At 37.3% G+C, this 22,791-nt stretch overlaps 1 protein-coding gene across 3 annotated transcripts in view; it reads left to right on the top strand.

Moving 5' to 3' along the window:
- tns3.L (tensin 3 L homeolog) overlaps window positions 1-22,791 on the top strand; it is a 113,522-nt gene that overhangs the window by 78,619 nt on the left and 12,112 nt on the right. For all 3 annotated transcript variants that reach the window (XM_018267548.2, XM_018267547.2, XM_018267549.2), the window contains 5 exons: window positions 5,764-6,981; window positions 10,127-10,293; window positions 11,148-11,271; window positions 11,704-11,787; window positions 20,767-20,914. In XM_018267548.2, the coding sequence (XP_018123037.1) occupies window positions 5,764-6,981; window positions 10,127-10,293; window positions 11,148-11,271; window positions 11,704-11,787; window positions 20,767-20,914 (1,741 nt within the window). The remainder of the gene's footprint in view (window positions 1-5,763; window positions 6,982-10,126; window positions 10,294-11,147; window positions 11,272-11,703; window positions 11,788-20,766; window positions 20,915-22,791) is intronic.

Genomic DNA, 22,791 nt, shown 5'->3' on the forward strand with positions numbered 1-22,791 from the left:
TATGGACAGATCTGGAAGATAATAGCATGAACCCCTGAATTAAATTACTATCACTTACCTACACATAACTGCTAGCGTAATGGCAATAAAAAAATGTATACAGTCAAACTCCTAGCATTAGGAAGGTATGTTAAGGAAGATACTCAGCAATTATATGCATAACTGAGATTGATGACACAGTAATGTTATTGTTTTATATTTTCATTTAATGTTTATTTTGCATTCAACTTACTGTACAACCAGCAAGTAACAACCTGTATTTACAATGTATCCATATGGTACTACAAAATGCTATAAAAGAATTGTTAAAAAAAAAAAACACTGTTCTTCAGTTATATACTTTATTAGTTTTGCGAAAGCAAATAAGAATTTCTTTAGCTGCCATGTTTGTGGTTGTAAGTCATTGACAGAGTGTCGTAGTAAATAACATTCCTGGAGGTCGAAGCTTCTATTTTAAACCTATAAAATTGTTGATGTTCTTCAGATATAGCGTGTTTTTCCAAGATTTGTACTGGCTATATAGGAAAAAAGCTTTTAAGTTTAATGTATTATAGTGACAGTGGACCATTTTTCCTAACTAAGAATTTTTATTCTGGCATGTCGGACTAAAGTTGAGCATTAAGGATTAATTATATCTTAGGTTGAATCAAGTACAAGCTACTGTTTTATTATTTCAGAGTAAAGGGAAATCATTTTTAATATGTGAATTATTTGAATAAAATGGAGTCTATGGGAGATTGCCTTCCCGTAATTCTGACCTTTTGGAGCACACTATTACATGTGATTCATATGTATAAAATCTTCAAAGTGTTCAATGCAAATCTGCCTTTACAGGTCACACAATGAGCCAACCTACTTGCAAGACCAATGAAGGGTTAAGGCAAACATAGGTTCTCTAGACAGCAAGATACACATACACAACAAATCCCAAATGGTCACAAGGCAGCAAGAAGAGAAAATTGTGATTGGTTAGTGCTAGTTACAGCTCTAGGAGTATAATTTACTCCAGTTTTATAAATTTCCCCCCATTCATAGATTTGATCTTGTTTTTTCTTTTTAAATTATTATTTACTAATAATTGTGCTCCTACATTCTGCTATTCCTCTCCCAATCTGCTGCAACACTAGTTGGTGATATGGTGGTCTTGGGTCGGAGAAAAATGAGGAACAAATACTCCAGAGCTGAAAAGTAACCTGGAAAATGTAAAGTAAATCACTGTAGAAACTGTCTGGGAGCACAGTTTATTGCTTATCTTTCATTTTGTCAACTATATGCTTGTTTCTCCCCCAATGTTCCTTGAAACTTCCTCCTACAAAATTATTTACAAAAGTCTGATTACCTATAGCCAGAGGAGTAACTACAGAGAAGCAGACCCTGCCGCTGCCGCATAGCGTCTAATGGTCATTTGATAAAGCAAATCATTTGATAAGCAAATCTCTTATTCGTTAAAGGAAAAATTTACCTCCAAAATGAATATTTGTGTGATGGTCTGTTGCCTCAGAGATCTCCTGACCAGAAATGCTACAGCTCTTAAAGGAAAACTATACCCCCAAACAATGTAGGTCTCTATGAAAAGATACTGAGTAAAACAGCTCATGTGTAAAACCCTGCTTCATGTAAATGAACCATTATCATAATAATATACTTTTTTAGTAGTATGTGCCATTGGGTAATCATAAATAGAAAATTGCCATTTTAAAAAATAAGGGCCGCCCCCTGAGATCGTAAGATTCACTGTGCACACATACAAACCACATGTAAGGTCACATGAGCCAATTAACAGACAGAGTTCTGCCTTTTGCTTCCTCACTTCTTCCTGTTACAATTAGTGTTGTAGTATTTCTGGTCAGGTGATCTCTGAGGCAGCACAGATAGAGTCACAAAATGGTGGCTCAAGGCAAGAGATGTAAAAGGGCAATATTTATGTAAATATATATTCCAGTTTGGTAAGATTCTTTAATATGTCATTCAATTTGATATAAACTATCTGTTGCTTAAGTATTCATTTTGGGGGTATAGTTTTCCTTTAACTGTAACCGGAAGTGTGGAAGCAAAAGACACAACTCTGTCTGTTAATTGGCTCACGTGACCTTACATTTATGGTTTGTTTGTGTGCACTGTGAATCATATACAATTTTATATTTATGATTACCCGATGGCAACTACTACTAAAAAAGTGTATTATTATGAAAATGGTTTATTTAAATGAAGCAGGGTTTTACATATGAGCTGTTTTATGCAATATCTTTTTATAGAGACCTGTTTTGTTCAGGGGGTATAGTTTTCCTGGGTTAGTGCACATGTGCAAATGTTGTGCCTTTATTAAGTATGGATGTAAGACTCCTTTTTCCATCTCACATACTTCCAGTGGTACCTTTGGAATGGTACCATCTTCTGGTGGAATGCAATAACCTTTATTTAGGATTGAAATGGCTAAGGGGGCAACTCTGTGGAATTACCTTGAATCAACTCTGCAATCCAAAAAATGCTGTAGAACAAGTTATGCACCTTTCTTTAATAATAATTAAAACTAAATAAAAAAAAAATGTAAAAAACACATTTGGGAAATCAGAGAGACCCACCCTAAACACAAGGGTGCTCTTTTTTGGTTCTAAAAGTTAGAACATTTTGCAAACCAAAAATTATAAGGCAGCTTATGGCAAGCTCTAACTAACCATAAGGTACAGTATCGTCAAAGGCGAATATTCTATTCTATATTCTATTGCTATATTTACCAAACTGAAATCACTATTCTTTTGATAATCACTTTTCAGTGTACATATCTCCCTTTTCTTACCTACCTCAGAAAAGAAGCAAAGGCAGTTTTAGTGAGATCTGTGAGCCAGTTACCACATGAATATGCAGCAGACCACCCGTGGGTTGTAGGCCGTATGGTATGATTCTTAAAATGTAACCCATCCATGTGGGCTTTTGTCTCGTTAATTAAATAAAATTTTTGCAACAAATTTTAGTTGGATATTTTCTGGGTTACATCAAGTTCATATTAATATTGCTTCTTTTAATGGGCACACGCAAAGTGTGTCCCATTCTCAACTTCCATTGATGTAGTAAGTACTATAGATGCAACATTAGGATGTTATGTTATCCAGTCTTATTGAATACTGTAAAGATCTGAAAATCATATTATACCAAATAAACAAAAAACATGTAAAACCAACAATTCTACCTTTGATTATTTTTCACAATATGTTTGTTAGCTAGCCATTTTTGATTTAGGGTATTAGAGAAGCATTTGTCTGGTTGTGCAGTTATGTTTCCAAATGAACCATGATCAGTTACTGTTCATTGAGTTGGAGTGGTTCCTTAACGTGCTTATAGAGGCTGTACTTCACTCTTGTTACAGGTCAGAAGGTTATGCCAATAGATCATATGGGGCCCAGATGGCCAGAAATTTAGGGGTCCTGTTTTGAATTTGAGCGATGGTGCTATCAAAGTGCATGTTTGTGACGAGTTTCCTATGGACCTCCACAATTGATGGTATCCTAGCTGATTTCCATTTAGCTGCTATTGTTATGCATGCTACAGTTAATATGTAGTTCACTGTGAGGGGCTAGATTTCTTCCATGGGTTTTCCAGGTCTTTTGTTGTGTGTTTACAGGTTACTTTTGTTATTAATCTGTATACCTCATGCCAGTATGTGGTGATCATTGAGCAGTTAAGTAAAATTTTAGTAGTTATAATCAGTCTATGGGTTAAATGCAGAGAAACTGCTTGCACTAAAAGTGGTTATGCCCCCTGTAGAGGATCAGGTTCTCCACACTCATTTACTATTGCTCTGGTAAGCATAAGAGGGCACAGAGTACTTGCACCAATGCTCATTTTGTGTGATTAAAACCTAGCACAAGGCGGAGAGCACAGCACTGTCAGTTGCAAGCCAAGCAGAAGGTAAATACAGGGTTCTCCTGTGCCTTGCATGTTGTGAGATTTTGAACTATTTATTAGCAGCAAACTTTCCAACAGCTACATCTTTTGTTGTTATTGCCACATACTTCTTGCCAGTTTCATATATTATCATAGAAGCACAAATTAAGCTGTGTTTGCTTACCCACCTGCTGCACCACTGTTGAGGTGTGCCCCTTACACTACCCAGCAGATTCTTTTCTTAGGAGCCCATCTGTTCTTTGCCAGGGTTCAGCACTTTACAGTATCAATTCTGTGTAATGATCCCTCTGATGATCTTGGCAGAGGCAAAGATGCCTACAGCTAGGTTGCCTACTCCAGAATCTCACTTTATAAGATGAGCTCCACACGTGACCTTTCTACACAATGGTACAACTGGATTTTGGCTGTTATTTGGAGACTATGATTTAGAAAGAAGCCTTTGGTGTCCTACCCTTTTAGAGCAATCCACAGAAAAAGAAGAAAAAAAACAAATTTAAGAAGGATAGGTGCCATTAGTTAACCTTAGAATTAAGCATGATATATTTCACCAATTCTCTTAGTTTTAGGGGGAAAAAACAAAAACAGTAAAAATTATATAGACAATGGTATTCTAAAACAATTAGCAGTTGGTAATTTTTTTTTTACTAATTGTGCTTTTTGTTTTTTAATTTACAGTAGTTGTTGTGCAGCTGTTGTTGGGTCTAAACTTAACTGGTTGTTTAATTACCATTCCCAGGAAGCAGCTGCATGATCAGAATGGAACAATAGAAATATAATCATTAAGAAATAAGAATCTAGATTAAGCGAAAGCCCCAGAGTTATGTTCCTGGCAACCAGATAAGAAAGTGGAAGAATTCGGAACACTAATAATTTGAAAACCATTACAAATAAAAAGAAGTCCTATTGTAATGCTGCTTAGAATTCATTTAGAAATTAACTTGTATCCCTTTTATCTCCTCATACTTTGGTTGTCATTATGTCTCCCTTCAGCCTGCCTCCCGAGTAGACTAGTATAAGTATTTAGTAGAGAACTAATTTGTTTGTGTACCTGGATTTATTAATACACTTAAACATGCATTGTATATGAGTTTAGAATTTCCTTCAATTTAGCCTTTTATTTTTCCTGTAACCCAGCCAAATAATTTTACCATCTGCTGTAATTCCAATTTAATACACGCTTATCCTGGTCCCCTAAGGGGTTTGCTCTACTGTGCTGTGCTAGCAGACATACTACTTACTGTGCTGAGGAAGTATACTGCTGCAGTGGCCAATACAGTGCTTTAACAATCCGTGGCAGAATTGGAGCTTTTTGAGAGCCAGCTACAAGTAGAATAATGTCCGCAGAAGTGTAAAAAAATGTCTTGGATTATTGTGCAGGTGCAAATTTGTGACTATAAGGCTAGTGCCAGATGTTGCGTATTCCAGAATCCAGCACTGTTTTTGGCTCAAAAATGTAAACACTCTCCTGGTACAGAAATTTGCAGTGTCTGCCTGCACCCAAGCCGAGGAAATGTATCGGGGTGCATGCTTTTTTTCACAGGCCGAGATCTCCTACATCTGGTAATAGCCTAAATGAGCACTTTTGAATGGTACATATCTCAGATATCCATGGTTAACATAGTGAGAAACGTCTACTTCACTCATTATTCAGAATCACATCCATTATGTGGGAATTAGTCACATACAGTGTGCTTCAGGAAAATTAAAACAATGGCTAAACCTTTAATTATATACAAACACACAGTATGACCTGTCCTTTCTTGACTGCGGTCTTCCAGAAGTAAATTATATTTGAAAACAAAATATATGTTTGTACAGGTATACTTACATTTCATTTTTCCTCCTTTTTTCCACCCTCAGCCTTCCCACAAAGCCAGGGGCCTTGTTATGGTAGTTTGTATGCCAAGGTGAGAAAGAAGAGCACATCAAATGGAATTAATACAGTTACTGGATCTGGTTTTCCTGTGACCAGGAGCCCTGACCACAGTGAACACTCTTTGTCTATAAGCAGTGATTCAGGTCATTCTACTGCTTCTATAAAGAACAGAGTAACAGTGGAAAAATCTGGATCCATAATCAAAAGAGGTTTAAGCCTCCAAGAAAAGGCAGAATTGGATCAACTACTCAGTGGTTTTGGAGTTGAAAACACAATGTGTTCATTAAAAGACATAACTGAAGACCAAAGCCACTATGGTGACATTGAGCGAATGATCCCAGCACAGATTTATGTGAACGGAGATGCCAAACTTAAAGATAGAGAAACAGACATTCTAGATGACGAAATGACAAATAATGATTTGAATAGTGTGGGCAGTCTAGGTACGTTATCCTCATCTGAGTGTCAACATTTTAATAATATTGGAAATTTCAGCTGCCATGAAAGTAGTCAGAATTCTTTGTTGTCTGATGGTTTTAGCAACAAAATTAGTGAGGATCACCATGACACGTTAGCATTGGATTTTGGTGTCGCTGTAGATTCTATGTATGAAAGACCATTTACTGCCAGACAACTAAAACCAGTTTATCTACCACCTACCCAGGCCCCTGCCTATGCACAAAGTAACTACTCTACTCAGACTTGGGTACGTCAACAACAAATGGTTAGTTCACATCAGTATGGTTATTCTGCTGATAATGAACTGAGGTATGGAATGCATTGTTCTTTAGAGACTTCTAACATGGCAGATACACCAAAAGCCCCTTTGATGCAAAATAAAGGATTCCCATGTGGAGACAATATAACCGGTACTTTGGAAACCGATTTATCAGACTCCGTTGAAGACCCAATTTTGCAGAGTATTGGAAATAGAGTGCTGGAGAAGGAAACCATAAACCAACCAGTGATGAAAAACGATGTCCCTTCTTCTCCTACATTGGATATTGACCAGTCAATTGAACAGCTGAATAAATTAATCTTGGAGCTGGATCCAACATTTCAGCCCATTCCAACAAGGATAAATACAAGTTCTACAGTTGAAAGTTCCCTAAATAATATTTTAGGTGGTGATCTTGAGAAAGAAAGTATGCTCCTGAACACTCCTTCTGAATCGCAGGGAGTCGGTGACAGTGGTCAAGAAGGTAAGTAAAAGATTGTTTCCATAAAAGTTAATAATATAAGCTAAAGTTTACTACTTAACCATGTAGGATTAAGAAATAAAATATATTTGAGCAGGGGGGGTTCTCCTGCCATGAGGCAAGGTGAGAATTTTTCTTAAAGGAGAACTAAACCCCCTTTCTAATAAAAACCCCTACTCTCCATTGTCCCCCCTCCCTGCTCCCCCCCCCTAAGCCGGTAATTACCCCGTGTTGCAGAGTCAGCTCAGTGGAGCTCATGGGGGCCATATTTAGCCACTTCGTAATCTCAGTAAGGAAGCTCCGTATCGGCGCATGCCCAGTTGGAGCATTTTCCCAGTTCGCTACTGCACATGCGCCAAAAGTGACAAAAATTACCTAAGCACCGGTAGATGACCCAAAGATTACCAAAGCAGCTAAAGATGGCCCCTGTGAGCTCCACTGACTCTGCAACAAGGGGTAATTACCGGCTTAGGTTAGGGTTGCCACCTTTTCTGGAAAAAAATACCGGCCTTCCTATATATTTACCTTTTTCCCCTTATTAATAACATTGGGATCAGCCATCATTTTTATCGGCCAGGCCGGTAAAATACCGGGTATTTATTTGTGTTAACTCCTGTGCGGGGGGGGGAGAAGGGAGGGTGTCTATGGAGGGTAGGGGGTAGTGGTTTTTATTAGAAATGGGTTTTAGTTCTCCTTTAAGATGGCAGTGCCCTACTGGTTTAGCAGGGGCAACAAAAAGCCACACTGGTAACTTTAAATGTCGAAAATCTGATAAAAGCAGAAATTCAGCTCAATTCGAGCAGAGTGCAATTGCTCTCTCTATACTAGCGGTGCATCCTATGCCTATACAGTAGGAGTGCAAAAATTTCGGGGGGGGGGGGAGAGTATCAAGAAACTTGCCTCAGGATGGGGTGGGGGGCAGAGCCCCTCTTGTTTTTGAGATAGACGGTAATAGATAGCAGTGACTGTTTAATTCATTTGCGGAAGTACCCCTGTTTGCATGCAGCTTTTGACATCTGCATTAATAAATTAAGTGATTTACCTCTTGTATTATTATCTTGTTTTTGGTTGTTTTTGTATGCTATCTTGTATGTTGAGTGTATCCAATTGTTTTTTTTTTTACAATGCTGCAGAATATGTTTTATAAATACAGTACTTGTTAAAGGAACAGTGACATCAAAAAATGTAAGCGCTTTAAAGTAATACAAATATTGCCCTGCACTGATATAACAGCTGTTTGCTTCATAAACACTACTATTGTATATATAAAAAAGCTGCTGTGTAGCAATGGGTCAGCCATTCAAAGGAGAAAAGGCTCAGGTTACATATTGCAGATAAGCTCTGTAGAACATAATGGTGTTATCTGTTATCCGCTATTATAACATGTAACATATATCCTTTTTTTAATTTCCGCCATTGCTAAACAGCAGTTTATTTATATGGTCTACAATAGTGTTTCTGAAGCAAAATTTTTACCAGTGCAGGGCAACAGTACATGATATTTTCATTACTTTAAAACACTTTCATTGTTGGTGTTACTGTTCCTTTAATAATATGAATTGGTTGCCTAGTTGACAGCAGGGAAGCTCTTCATCCCACATACTGTAAGCATTTGTATGTGTACATCGATATAGTTACCCCTTGTCAATCCCCCAGGCACTATATTTTCTAAAATATATTCTGGAGAATAAGTGCTTGATAACTCTTTGTTTTGTACCATAGAACAGACCAATAGGGGGGGGGGGTGTATCTGATTATAAAAGGACAAAGGAAATGAGAAAAATAGGGGATACTGAGAATCACCTCACTCAAAAATTCTTACAGGGAAAATATATTTACCGAGTTAATTTGTATGGATTTATGCAAAAAACTTCCAGAAATAAATATATTTTTACGCAGACATACCCAATTACACAGAGTTGAAAGGAACGTTAGCTGCAGGGACACGTTCCTTGCCCTTCCCCCTAGGCTCACAGTGCAATGCAACCTCTCCCTCACCTTGTTCCTTTGTTAGGGGATGGATTCTGCGGATTTAAGTTACTCTGCTTTCCAGGAAATCTGTGCTCCACCCATTATGGAAAGCAGTGGGAATTCAAGTACCACAATCCAGTGCTTCACAATGGAATAAGGTAGGGGTTATACTACATTACAAGTGGAGTTACTTGGTGCATTACATGGCCTCCTTTTTTTTAGCAGTTCAGATAGTGCTAATGCACCTTTTCTACATAAGGCCAACAGAATAAGGTCATGTTATATAGGGACAATATTTTCCCTTTAGAATGGGCATGTTCTGTCAAACTAATCAGAGCTACAGTTAGTTTTTCTGTATATAAGTGGTCTAAATATGTTTGTATGTGTATATATACACACACACACATATTGATGATACACTAACATACATATACACACTCTAACCACATAAATCTGAAAAACAGAACTGTTCCCTATGTATCTTTTGAACAACTGCAGAACACAGTGGCATAGTGGTATTGGCAGCCACCATGATTTGCTTGTTCCAGGATCCCTAGTGGAGATCTCAGAGCAGCTAACCTTGCTGGGCAACTACCCACCAGGTATAGGGGAAGTGGTCAGTTTCTGGGAGTTGGACTGATGTGATTGTGTATTGGGCAGAGGGACTACTGGTTTAAATTCTAAGGGGGTGTCTAAAACTAAAAGTTAGGTTTCACTAGCATGAAACTGATGGTATTACAAGAAAGCAAATCCTCTGTTGTTTTAAATATATTGGTCACATGCTTGGTGTTAGCTTCTTAGGGTTCAAAGATTTAAAAATACAGGTATGGGACCTGTTATCCAGAATGCTTGGGACCTGCGGTTTTTCCGGATAAAGGATCTTTCCATAATTTGGATCTTCATACCTTAAACATTAAATAAACCCAATAGGCTGGCGTTGCTTCCAATAAGCATTATATCTTAGTTTGGTGAAGAAGAGAAATAAGTTAAAAAAAATTTGGATTATTTGATTATACTGGAGACTATGGGAGATGGCCTTTACATTATTCTTTTTTTTGGATAATGGGTTTCCAGATAACGTATCCCATACCTGTATTTGGAAATCTTATCTGGATTAACTTCTGCACTTTATATTTCTCACTTTATATGATGTGGCTTTTCTATTTTGTGTTTGCAGGCTCCAAGAAAAGCAGTGCATCACTGGCAGCTGCCAGAAAACTAAGTTTTGGTCAGTATGACAATGATAATGCAGATTCCCTGCAATACTGCAGTTATATCTGGAAGACGTCCTCTGACCAGGATCCCTCTCCAAAAACCTTGCCCCTTACTGGACATTCAAAAGAGGTTTGTTTAATTTTAATTTGTATTCTTCCTCCCCAAACAAAAGTGATGTTTAGTGTATTGAAATTCCCACAGCAGCTGATAATATTTATATATATATTTTGCTGGAAAAGAGCCTTTCATTTAAAGTGTACATGTTCTGCTCTTCATCATTTAAAGCACTTCCTCTGATTAGGTACAGTATGTATTTATATATGCAATACCATCCATCAAGAAAAACAGGACAGTTTGATTGCTGCGAAATGTTTTTGATATTTGCAACTACCAGAAAACGCATTACAAAATAATATGAACTTCATAGGTAACTGCACTACTTAACACTAAATGCTTGATATTCAGAGAACAGCATTGCTTTCGATGTTCAGCTATTGATAGAATTGCATTGAAGCTGTATATTCCTGGATATAAGTTTGAATAATAGTACTTTTCTGAAAATCCAATCAACTTAATAAGCACTGGGTTTATTACCACAAATTAAAAGAATTAGAAGAGTAAGGGCTCATCTTATGTGTTTTTTTAATGCATTTCTTAAAGTGTGCAAAACGCATTAAAAACAAATATATTGCATTTAAATGCATTTTTTTAAATGCACACAAGTGCTGTTTTGTCAATTCCAAAAGCAACCCTCTATTCTATTGGTTTCTGAATGCATGACAAGTGCAAGGAAACGCAGCATGTTGCGTCTAATAAAAATGTGATGAAACATGAATGAAATAAAACACTTTGAGCGTTCAAACGTACAACCAGTGACAATTTCTGATTTGATTTAAGCTTTTATGATTGTTAGGTGTTATAAACTTACAAAAGCATTCATCTGAAAAAGATGAAGCCTAATTTATTTCTGTTTTATCTTCCAGAGGCGCATTCTTCGTTACCAGGAACGATTTGATGAAGTCGATAATATCTTCTCAGGGAGTTCTCAAGCAGCTGAGACTGTTCCTTCAACACCTTCTTTTCCAGTTTCACCGGAGACACCATATGGTGAATATGTTCAAGCAGTTAATAAAAACCTACTGTGTAATAATAATAGAACATAAACACTATTTTAAACGTTTGAAATGTCCCCAAAACACACAGGATCATATACACCTGGTGGAGGGCAGTGTAAAAAGTGCAAAAAACACACAATTTACATTTTGTCTGCACTTTGCCCTGCACATCGAAAAATTACAGAGCTCAGTGACTCGTGTCCCCACTAAATGAATGTGTTCAGCCCGGATGGGCTGAACAGCCTGTGAGTTGAGATCACAACCTGGAGCAAAGACATAGAGAAACTGTAAGAGAGGGAGGTAGGAGCCTCCATAATAAGAAAGGGCAGCCACCTATACAGCAACACCACCTGCAAAATATATAAATGACAGCCTTCTGATGGGGAGTTCTAGCTAAAATGAACTTTTTTTGTTTCAATTGCAGTAAGAAGTCATATAAATTATTCTCAGCTCTGTGAAGAAGGATATCAAACACCCCATTTGACAGAAATACATCAGTTAGGTGGTGGTAAGTACACTGAAGACATGTTGTTCATTTTCAGGGATATTTTTGCTCCTCTGACCTTTCTCTAGTTATCACTTTCTTCTTTACCTAAAGATTTTTTAAATTATGGAAAGTCTTTTTGTGTGTGTCTACGCACTGATCAATTGCCTAGCAACCATTTTGGCATTGATTTTAGGCAGTGTTCATATTCTGGAGTCTCACTACAGCTCAGTTTGTTACTTTTTTAGGTCCTGATGAAGTTCCCAGTGTAGAACCAAATGTTTAGTAATTTGCATGTGTTTTCTCTCTCGATAAACTTCCTTTGGCATTTTTTCAAATCCTGAGAGTGTAACAGCTTTCTTCATTTATTTATATATATATGTTTAATTGCTGTTGTTTACTTTAAGTATGTACCTTTTAGCACTTGCTCTAGTACCTATTTTCTTGTAGTAGTGTTAATATTTAGAGCACAAAAAAAAACCTTTAGCATGGAAGATCTTTGTAGAATCCATAATGTTTTACAGGCTACTGAAAAGGAAGGGTTAATGTGATTGCTCTGGCTGGAAAAGGAATTTGTACTGCCCTGAATGACAGTAAAGGAGATTATTTTCTCTCAGTATATTTGTATTGTTGGTTTTTAAAGTGTACTAAATCATCTGTATACTATGCTTTTTTCCTCAAAAAGCCCCAAGGCCAGTAGTGCCATTTTTCCTAACAACAACCACTCCATTCTGTGCTTTGGCCTACTGACCCTACTTGCATCCTGCTGTTCACAATGAGAATACTTTAGGAGTGAAAACAAGCAAATATGTATGTGCCCTGCATTCAAATCTTCTGCACTGTATCATGAGGAATAATAATGGGGTAAATTTGAGTACCAAGTGAGCAGTCATGGCTTCATACTCCAGTATCCAGTGCTTGCAAACAAAAAGTATGCATAGAAGACAGGCTATCATTGCAAAAATGATACCTTTGTTTCCATGTTGCCTATCAATGTAAAAAACAATTGGGGTGTTTTTTTTTTTCTTTTAGTCTTTTGCAAGCAGTTCTTTGACCAACTAAGCTAATGCAGCAGATTCAACTAATGTAACACTACCTAAAAATTATAGTAGTGATGGGCGAATTTGCGCAGTTTTGCCGAAAATTTTGCGCAAAATTTGCGAAACGCCGCTGGCGTCTCGTTTTTGACTATGGCGCCCGTTGTAGACGCCCGTGAGCTCTGCTGCACTCACTCTGCATGTGCATTCGCTATTTCTAGAGGGGACAGAATTCAGGGGTAAAACTGTGCAGGGGGGAGACAGGGAGGGGGCCAGTGGGGACTTTTCACAATGGGGGGTTTAGTTCTCCTATAAGGTATGGTGATTCAAATTACAGAAACCTACTTTTTCCAGAAAACCCCAGGTCCTATGTATTCTGGATTCCTATGATGTGCACTATTGTTGACTGCTGGGATCATCCGGGCAACTTTAATAAATGGGCAACTTTAATTGCATAGGGCCCATAGGACAAAAGGACCCACCATCAACCCTTTGAATTTCAATAGCTGTAAAAGAAATGTGCATCTTTAAAAATGTGTCTGTGTATTTGTCATATGATGACATTGCAGTGTAGTCCTTTCTTGCTGGTTGTATATGAACTGCATGACACTCGCTGTGAACATATACATTTCTTTAGAGCGCCAAAACTTCCCAGGACAGCAGATCATTTGATCTAGAAAATAAAGTGTACTGGTTATGTTCAGGGCCACATCTAGGGTTAGGCAGAAGACAGCTGGCTAGGTCAAAACATGGTTGGGCATAACCTGGAGAAGGAGCTTTGAGCTGTTGACTGGTAGGGGATGTGAAGTAGGGGTGGGGGGATGCGAGTATTTGGCGGGGAACACAATGTTGCTGCTCAGCACCATTCTCCATGGCAGAATTAGCATTACTGATGTGTATGTACCTTATAAAAATGACCGTTGTTAAGAGGATGGTAGATGCTTCTTATTAACAGGGAAGAAAAATTAATTCACGGGAAGGCTGGAATTTTTTTCTACAGGAGGTCACAACCCTAAATGCTGGTAAGGGTGATGATAAATCTGTTCTCCCTCTAATAGTCATTGTTTTAACTAGATCATCAGAATAAACACAAATGTCATGCAGCAGAGTACAGGTATGGGACCTGTTATCCAGAATGGTCGGGACCTGGGGTTTTCAGGATAACTGATCCTTCTGTAATTTGGATCTTTATACCGCAAGTCTACAAGAAAATCATGTAAACATTAAATAAACCCATTAGGTTGGGTTTGCCTCCAGTAAGGATTAGTTATATCTTAGTTTGGATCAAGTACAAGATAATGTTTTATTATTACAGAGAAAAAGGGTTATCATTTTTAAAAATTTGGATTGTTTAGATAAAATGGAGTCTGCCTTTCCGTAATTCGGAGCTTTCTGGATAACAGGTTTCCAGAACTGATCCCATACCTGTAGCATAAACATCTGACAATGAATCTTTGTTTTTGTTTATAAATAAAATATAATAAATAATAGTAGTACAGTGCCCCACTCTTCAACATTTTATGGCCATCTCCAGATGTCTCCTTTGCACAGTTTCTATTCTCATCCTTGCATGTTGATTTAACTTCCCCGGATTTGTCAAAAGAACAATTGCCAGAGGAAATGCTTTGTCAGTCTTCAGCATGCATTTTCCGGGATGTTAACAAGTTGACTCCTAGCTCTGCTGTAATTCACAGATAATCAAAATCGGCGTAAATCAGTTCTGCAGATAGCCATGTAAAACTACATGTGCAGATTAGGGGGAAAAGAAGAGGAAAAATGTGAAACAATGCTGTGTGTGTCTGAGAGTCTCTCAAATGGAAATAAAAATGTGCTGGGGTGGAGTTAAAGAGAATGAACGCAGGGAAAATGTCAGGCTGCCAGTGACAGTACAGTGTATAGTTAGACAATCACTGAATTATTTCCCAGCTGCACATAGTACACGCTAGCCTCTTTAAAACTATGTGACTTCACAGAGAAGCCTGCTCTGCCCTTGCCCTTCTAATACTGCTGAGAATATCCCTTTGCAGTGTGTTTATTTCAGAATGTTTAGGGGGAGGAGAAAATCTGAGAAAAGCAGCTACAGAGCTTCTCTTCATAGTGGCATGTGCCTCCTACACTGGCTGGCTGCTCAGAGTTCTAGAACTGAAGGAATCCTGGATCTGCCCAAAACATCGACAGGATTCTTCAGCTTTTCTTGTTGAATTATTTCCTTTGCTGAAATTTCTGTGATATGCTGTCTTCGTTGGGTAGGTTACTGTCCATCTCTTTTCCTTACATTCGTCATTGTAGCAGAGTTTTAATAGTGTGTTCAAGGAATTTACAGGAGCAGTGATGTGGGTTGAAACTTGATCTGTGCAGAAATATGTAGTGAATTCCTGTAGGCAGGCCTTACCGAACTAACAACGGACATTTTTCTTTATTTTTGCTATGTCGATTTCCCTTGACTAAAAGAATGTGCATTAGCATTTCTTTTTCCATCCCCAGAAACTGCAGAGACACACACACTACTTTGTCTGATAATATGTATTCAAGCATTAGGGTTTATTCAAAAAATACTTATGAAATTCTAGATACACGGAAGGATTTTAATGAATCACGCATTTTAACAGCTCTGGACAAGCATTTTTTCCAATTTCAAGGGATGTTAATACTTTTAGCAGAAATTTCAAACAAGCCGCCTGATGCTTGATTTGGCAGACAAAAATTTGTTACCTTTTTGTAACTATTCTTCTGTTTTGCCTTTTTTTGGGGGATTGAAGTTATGATTTAACTATCCAGTAAATGAGCATTAAGAGCAGGGGCAGGATATGTTCATCTTGTGACTTGATTAAAGGGGAAGTAGAACCTAATACGGGTATAGAATCTGTTATCCAGAATTCTCGGGACCTGGAGTTTTCCAGATAAGGGATCTTTCCATAATTTGGATCTTCATACCTTCTATTAGAAAATCATGTAAACGTTACATAAACCCAATAGGCTGGTTTTGCTTCCAATGCAGATTAATCCTATCTTAGTTTGGATCAAGTACAAACTACTGTTTTACTATTACAGAGAAATAATTTTTAAACATTTGAATAAAATGGAGTCTATGGGAGATGGCCTTTCCGTAATTTGGAGCTTTCTGGATAACGGGTTTCCGGATAACAGATCCCATACCTGTATACTAATATGATAGGCATTATATTTTAGACAATTTTATAAAATGTAGCTCAAACAGTGTCACTTGCTATTTTTCACCTATTACCGGTGTCCTCTATAGGAATACAACAGGCGCTGCAGTCAAACTATTTATCAATGTACTAATATATAAATTAAGCATCTCACATAAATAGTGTTTAGTCTAATCAGCTGGGAGACTTTTAAAACAGACCTTCTTTAAAATTAATAAATAAAGTGATGTATTATTTGGAATGCATTTTCAGAACAGATAGTAATTACTTAAAATTTTGCACCCAAAGTAGTGGTGAATTTCTCTACTGTTGTTGGCTTATTGAATTTTGACATAATGCCATTTAGAAACCATTGGAGGGGTTTTTCCTTGTTCATTGAAAGTACCAGCGTGCCGTCTGCATAACTTCTGCACTTCAATATGTAATTTTGACAGGCCTGATCTCTCTGGAACAGACCTGGCAGAAACTGGGGCATTTTGCCCTCACAAATGTCATCTAATCGGACATATTCCAATATGTTTCATGTAGGGATGCACCGAATCCACTATTTTGGATTCGGCTGAACCTTCGAATCCTTTGCGAAATATTCGGCCGAATACCGAATCGAATCCTAATTAGGAATGGGAAGGGGAAAACATTTTTACTTCCTTGTTTTGTGACAAAAAGTCACACAATTTCCCTCCCCGACCCTAATTTGCATATGCAAATTAGGATTCAGATTCGGTACGGCCGGGCAGAAGAATTCGGCCCAATCCCACTGAAAAATTCATAATTCTGACCCAAATCCTGGATTCAGTGCATCCCTAGTTTCATGTAAAACCATTAACCTAGTTTTCTGGGGGGTTTTAGTGTGGTTTTAAAAAAAAAAAACAAAAACAAACATTTTGCTGACTAGGTCTATTATGGGCTGTTCCAGTGTCAACAAGCAGATTCAGCCAGCTACAGTCAAGTGCAAGTGCTGCAGCTGACACCTGTATGCTTTGCTAACAGAGAGCAATTTCTCTTTTAGGGTAGATATGTGGGATAGTGATGTGTGAGTCAGGAGAAACTTAGCCAGCACCTAACCTGCAAAACTTTAAAACACACCCCACTTTCACCCGCAAAATGTTTTCATTGTTGGACCCGCGCCCCCAAACGTACCTGCATCTTCTCGCTCTGTACCTGCCTCTGGTTCCAAGACTGGAAACCTTCAGGAGCAGTGGAAGAGTGTACTTCCCTAGTCTGACCTGCACCTAACCCTAACCCACAATGGCTGGCCAAATTTCAACCCAACCAGTGATCAACCCGCGGAACAATGTGGGTTTTGGGTCAGTCTGCACATCACTAATGTGGGATATAAGACTTTGTAAGACAAATATATACTCAATTTAAGGAAGAACTGTAGATAATCAGAAGTAACTGAAATAACGAAGTCCTTGTTAATATAAGCTGTGAAATTTGGCAACTTTAACAGCTGCTAAACAGGATTTCTGATTTCAAGGAGGGTCAAGAGTTAGGCCATTTTTGTAATTCAGTCAGCAGGGAAATGCAAACAGGTGGTTTAGCAGCTGACTACATTCCGGAGATGAGGGCAGTCTAGCTGTAAATAAAGCTAAGTTGAGATTGTTTTTAATAGAACAATTATTTTTAATTGGCTAAATGTATGCCTGCTTGTTTATTTTCAGTGAATTCTGTTAAAAAAAAAAAAAAAAAAATTGGATAATTAATATACTCATAAATAACATCAGGGTCTAAGCTGTGTAATCTTTACATCAATACATTGTCTTATGTGACCGAAATGTTAAAAAAGCCCTATCAGCTGTTCTGCCTGCAGACTGTAAAGTAGTTTGCACTACAAAAAAAAAAAGTTATAAATTATATGCTTAGAATACACAAGAGCCCTGAATATCCCACAAATGATATCCTTATAATACACAAGAGCCATGAATATCATGCAAATTAGATCCTTAGAAACGCTTAGTGATGTCATCAGTTATAATCGGAGCTTAGTGATGTCGTTTCTGTCACATGACTCACTGAAACTTGTGTATTATAATAAATAAGGTACCCCCTGTTGCAAAATATCAGGATATTAGACTTACCTCAGAGTTCCATGACCTGTATAAAAACACTCGGCCGTCAGCCTTGTGCTTTTATATGGTCATGGAACTCCTTTCGTAACTTATCCTTATATTTTAGGGGTACTTATACACTATATAAATGCAGCTTAGTGATGTTATCAGATATAATTGGTTATATTGGTCAGTTATTGTAATTTCTGTCACATGACTCACTAAAACTTATTTTTATTATTATTATTATTTATTGGTAAATAATGTACCCCCTGTTGTTTCCATGATCTTTATAAAAGCACAAGGTTGATGGTTATTGAATTCCTCTGTGACTTCTTATATCCCTATATTTTACAATTGGGGGTTCATTATTCACTATATAAATGCAATGTCCTTAATTGGTATTAGTGCTTAGTGATGTTATTTCATTCACACGACTCGCTGTTTCAGAATAAAAATATACTCGCTGTTGTAAAATATGAGGATATTAGTAGTCACCTTGGAGTTCTATGACCTGTATAAAAGCTCCAGTCCTTGTTGACTGATATTTTACAATAGAGGGTACATTATTCACTATATTTGTATTAGTGTATTAGTAATGAAATAACCAGTCTGTGTGTTTTTGACACTTTACTTGCTTTACTCCGGGTAGTGTATGTACTATAAAGTTATCATGGCAGTTTCAGAATTAGCACAGCTGCCAAATTCAAAAAATCTTATAGTACTCTTGACAATATTCTACCACATCAAGAATGCTGCATTAATATGGAGCAACTATGATTTTTGCAGAAATACAACCTAAATCTTAAAGAATGATTATTTGCATTAAATTAGATAAGATTTGACCTACTTTACCAATAATCTTTTTTTTTTTGCTTTAATTTACCCTGCATTGCCAGCTATGTGGAATGCATTGGCGTCAATCAACATTTTCTTGCTGTGTTTTCCTCACGCTAAGTTCCTTGGTCAATAAATGTTTTTCTCGCACCAAATACATTGGAGTCAATAGGCCGTTTCTCTTGTGCCAAATGCATTTGAGTCAATAGGCAGTTTCTCTCATGCCAAATGCAGTGGAGTCGGTCGGTAAATTTTCTTTCTTTTTTTGTTAATCGGTGTCTTTTTCCTGCTAAACAAAATGCATCAGCAAAAACTCAAATTTCACAACAAATCTATATCAGGCAAGACTTAATCTCTACATCATTTTCAACATCACTATCAACATCACCCCTTTAGCAAGTCCCATTATATCCAGCATCAACATCTGCACAAACTAAATTACGTGTACAATTACATATCAACGTACCACCCCATCCCCAAATTGAAACCTGGGATGAAGGGCATGGTTCCTCCATTTCTGGCTATTATGTGTTGAGGTATTGCACACATTTATGGTCCAAAGTGTTCTGTAGCTTTACCAGGTGGAACCTCATGTTCCATCATTCTTCATAAACTTTGTTAGGGAATGCAGGAACTTGTATGTCCATCAGTTTAGGAAAGGTGTTTTGTCTCTGCTGTCCATACAATATCTGAAGGCTGAGATCCATAATCTTTAACCACTTCTAATTTGTATTTTGTTGTCAGAGGATGCCGGAAGTCTTAGTTCACCTACAGCTTGTGAACTGAAAATCCACTATTGGTACTAGCCAAAGGAAACAAGCCTGATACCTAGCATTTACTGATATATTGTTATTACCGCCAATAAACAGAATTGCTGTTCTCAGCATAGGTACAACGTGAATTCCTGTTCTGTAAAGGGACATTTTTCTTACCAAGCATTACCTTTATCATTATAACATGCTCACTGAGTATCAAAGAGAATATTAATAGACAGGATATATTTGGTGATGGCAAAGTATTTGATTAGATAATTTCTCATAAGGTGGGGTGTCTTCCTTTATAGTGTAAGAGGACAGCATCCCTGCCAACTGTGGTGTATATTAAATTGGCTGCTCTTGTGGGTGGATAATACATACAACTGTGAGGGTTGCCTTGCCTGCTAATAAAAAATTTTCTGTAGGTTAAGTATTTTTAAGGAATGTTTTTTGTAAGGAATTTAAATTGCATGATGATATCTTTTAGGGATGCACTGAATCCTAATTAGCAAATTAGAATCTGTACTGGAGAAAAAAAATTGTGATTGTCTTAAATGTATGACTTAAAGTTGTGATATTTAGGGTTCGGATTTGGTTTGGCCAGGCACTTGGATTCAGCTGAATCCTGCTAAAAATGGAAATGCAAGTTTCACAATGTTTGAGGAAGGAGTCTGATACATTGGGTTGTTTTTGTGGCCATGTATTAGTTCTAAAGGCAAGCTGCAAGGGTAGAATAGTGGAAGTGCAGCTGTGCTCTGCTAGGCAAAGTGTGCTGAAAGACTGGAGGTTTGTTTATGGAAAGCTGTCATTCGGTTTCTTGGGTATAGATTTTCGTGTATGTAGACATGATGTTTTTGTTATTGATTGTCTAAGTTGTTGGGTCCTTGCAGCTGGGTATAGTTAAAATGGTTGTAATTCTATGTAATTGTATACCCATGTTAATTTAGTGAGGGCTAGTTTACAAAATACAAATATAACAGCTCACATGATACAGATTTACTACAATATTATTATAATATATTTAGAATTTCCAGTTGTATGTATGTGTACTTTGTATAAATTTTAATCATTTTGTAATGCCATTTTTATTGCCCTTTACTAATTATCACAGGAGAAGAACATAGTTTGTTGATATTTGTGTATTTTGCTCTAGAAACTTCAAACTTTAATGAAAGTCGTCACCAGACAGTGCTGGAATCTGTTACTTCTACTGACATAAACTCTGCATTGTGTATGACTGAAATGCAGAGACCAACAATTCCAAGGCTGTCCAATGCAGCATGCTCCAGGAGAGATGACAGGTATGATTTCAGTTACTAAAATGAGGAATAGGGATGGGCGAATTTGACCCGTTTCGTTTCGCCAAAAATTCAGTGCCGGCGAAATGTCGCCGACGCCCGTTAAAGTCTATGGGCAACAAAAAAATTGTCAATGTTTTTTTTTTTGGACGCACAACGCCATACAAGTCTATGGACGTAATTTTTGCGGCGAAACAAGGCGAAAAAATTTGCCCATACCGAATGATGAGTTTGTAATGGATTTCGGCATACTTATGACTTACATGCTGCTAAAATATAGACCTTATATATTTTTATTGAAAAATTTAAGAATTTTGAACAGGAACATGAATAATGGTATCGAAGTGGTAGTTCACCTTTGACAGTATTTTAATACAATATAGACTGCAATATTCCTAGACTATTTGCTATTGGTCTTTATTTCTTTTTTTTTTTGCTTTTTGAATTATTTAGATTTTTCATAAACAGCTGTCTTGTTTAGAATTTCAGCAGCTGGTTGCTAAGGTTTAAGTTACCCCAGCGACCAGACATTGACTTCAATGAGAGACTGGGAATATAAAAAGCAGGGAGATTGATTAGAAAAAAGGTAATGCAAAGTAGCAATAATAATAAAATTGCAGCCTCACAGCACAATAGATTTTTAGCTGCCCTGGCCATTCACCACCTCATTTGAAAGAAGCTCAGAATAGGTAATTTTATAACATGCTAAAACTTACAAATTAAACTACCATTTAAGTTGCTATAGTAATTTAAACTGGGCACACAGTAGTCAGGGTCTTTTATAAGCTTCTATTTGTGGTGGTGATATAGCAACACTGGCTTTCCAACTTGCCCTATGCGCTAAACAAGTGTATTGCAAGAGGATCAGGAAACATTGTGGCCCATGGCATTTCTGTATTTTCTTGAGACTTCTAGAATACTTGCAGAGAGGCATCAACTGTTCAGAATTTCAGTTGCTATACCATTGGATCACACAATGATGAGTTGAAAAAAAAAATTAAAGGCCTGCACAGCTTGCTATAGCAGAGGATACAGTAAATTTAAAATTATACCAAGACATTTTGTAATCTTATTTCAAGATAGCAAACTTACACCGAAAGCTTAATAGAAATTGCTTGAAGCAACAAGACCATGATCCAAAACAGTGGAGTTAATCAACGGAATTGTGTGAAGCAACAAGACAGTGACCCAAAACTGTGGAGTTAATCAACAGCAAAATACCTTAAACAGAAGAAAATCCTGGAATACCCAAGCCATAGTCCAGATGTCAAGCCATGGAGATGCTGTGGCTTGACATGAAGAAAGCTGCTCATGCAAGGGATCTCAGAAATATCAGTGAACTGAAACAGATATGTGAGGCAGAACAGTTTAAAATTCCCCCTGACCATCATGCTAGTCTGGTCAGCATTTGCACAAACATTTTCTGTGGGGGGTTAATGCGAAAGGAGGTTCTTCCAGTTACTAAGTATGAGAGTTTACGTACTTCTGTAGAGCCTGGACTGAATATTTAAACATTGTGTTGACAAGAAGAAGACCATTGTTTGTGTGCTATATATGAAGATTGTGTTCGTATACTCATACATATGCTATTCGTCTAGGAAATTTTACTTTAAAGTCTCTGTGACACAATGGCACCTCTTGGAAAACTCTGAAGCCATATAGCTGGGCTACAGCAAAAATACATCTTACTATAGATTAAGGGGTATTAGTTTGGAGATGCTACCATAATTAATTAAGGGAATACATGACTAATATACTGTGTGTATAGAAACCTTTTGCGTACTGTATGTCTGGATATCTGTGCATTGAAGTTTTCATTAGATTGTAGCTAAGATCACATGAGTAAGATTGAGGAGAACTGAATTTAGTTTTATGGACTA

The sequence above is a fragment of the Xenopus laevis genome, chromosome 6L, assembly GCF_017654675.1.
Source record: "Xenopus laevis strain J_2021 chromosome 6L, Xenopus_laevis_v10.1, whole genome shotgun sequence".
Lineage (NCBI taxonomy): Eukaryota > Metazoa > Chordata > Amphibia > Anura > Pipidae > Xenopus > Xenopus laevis.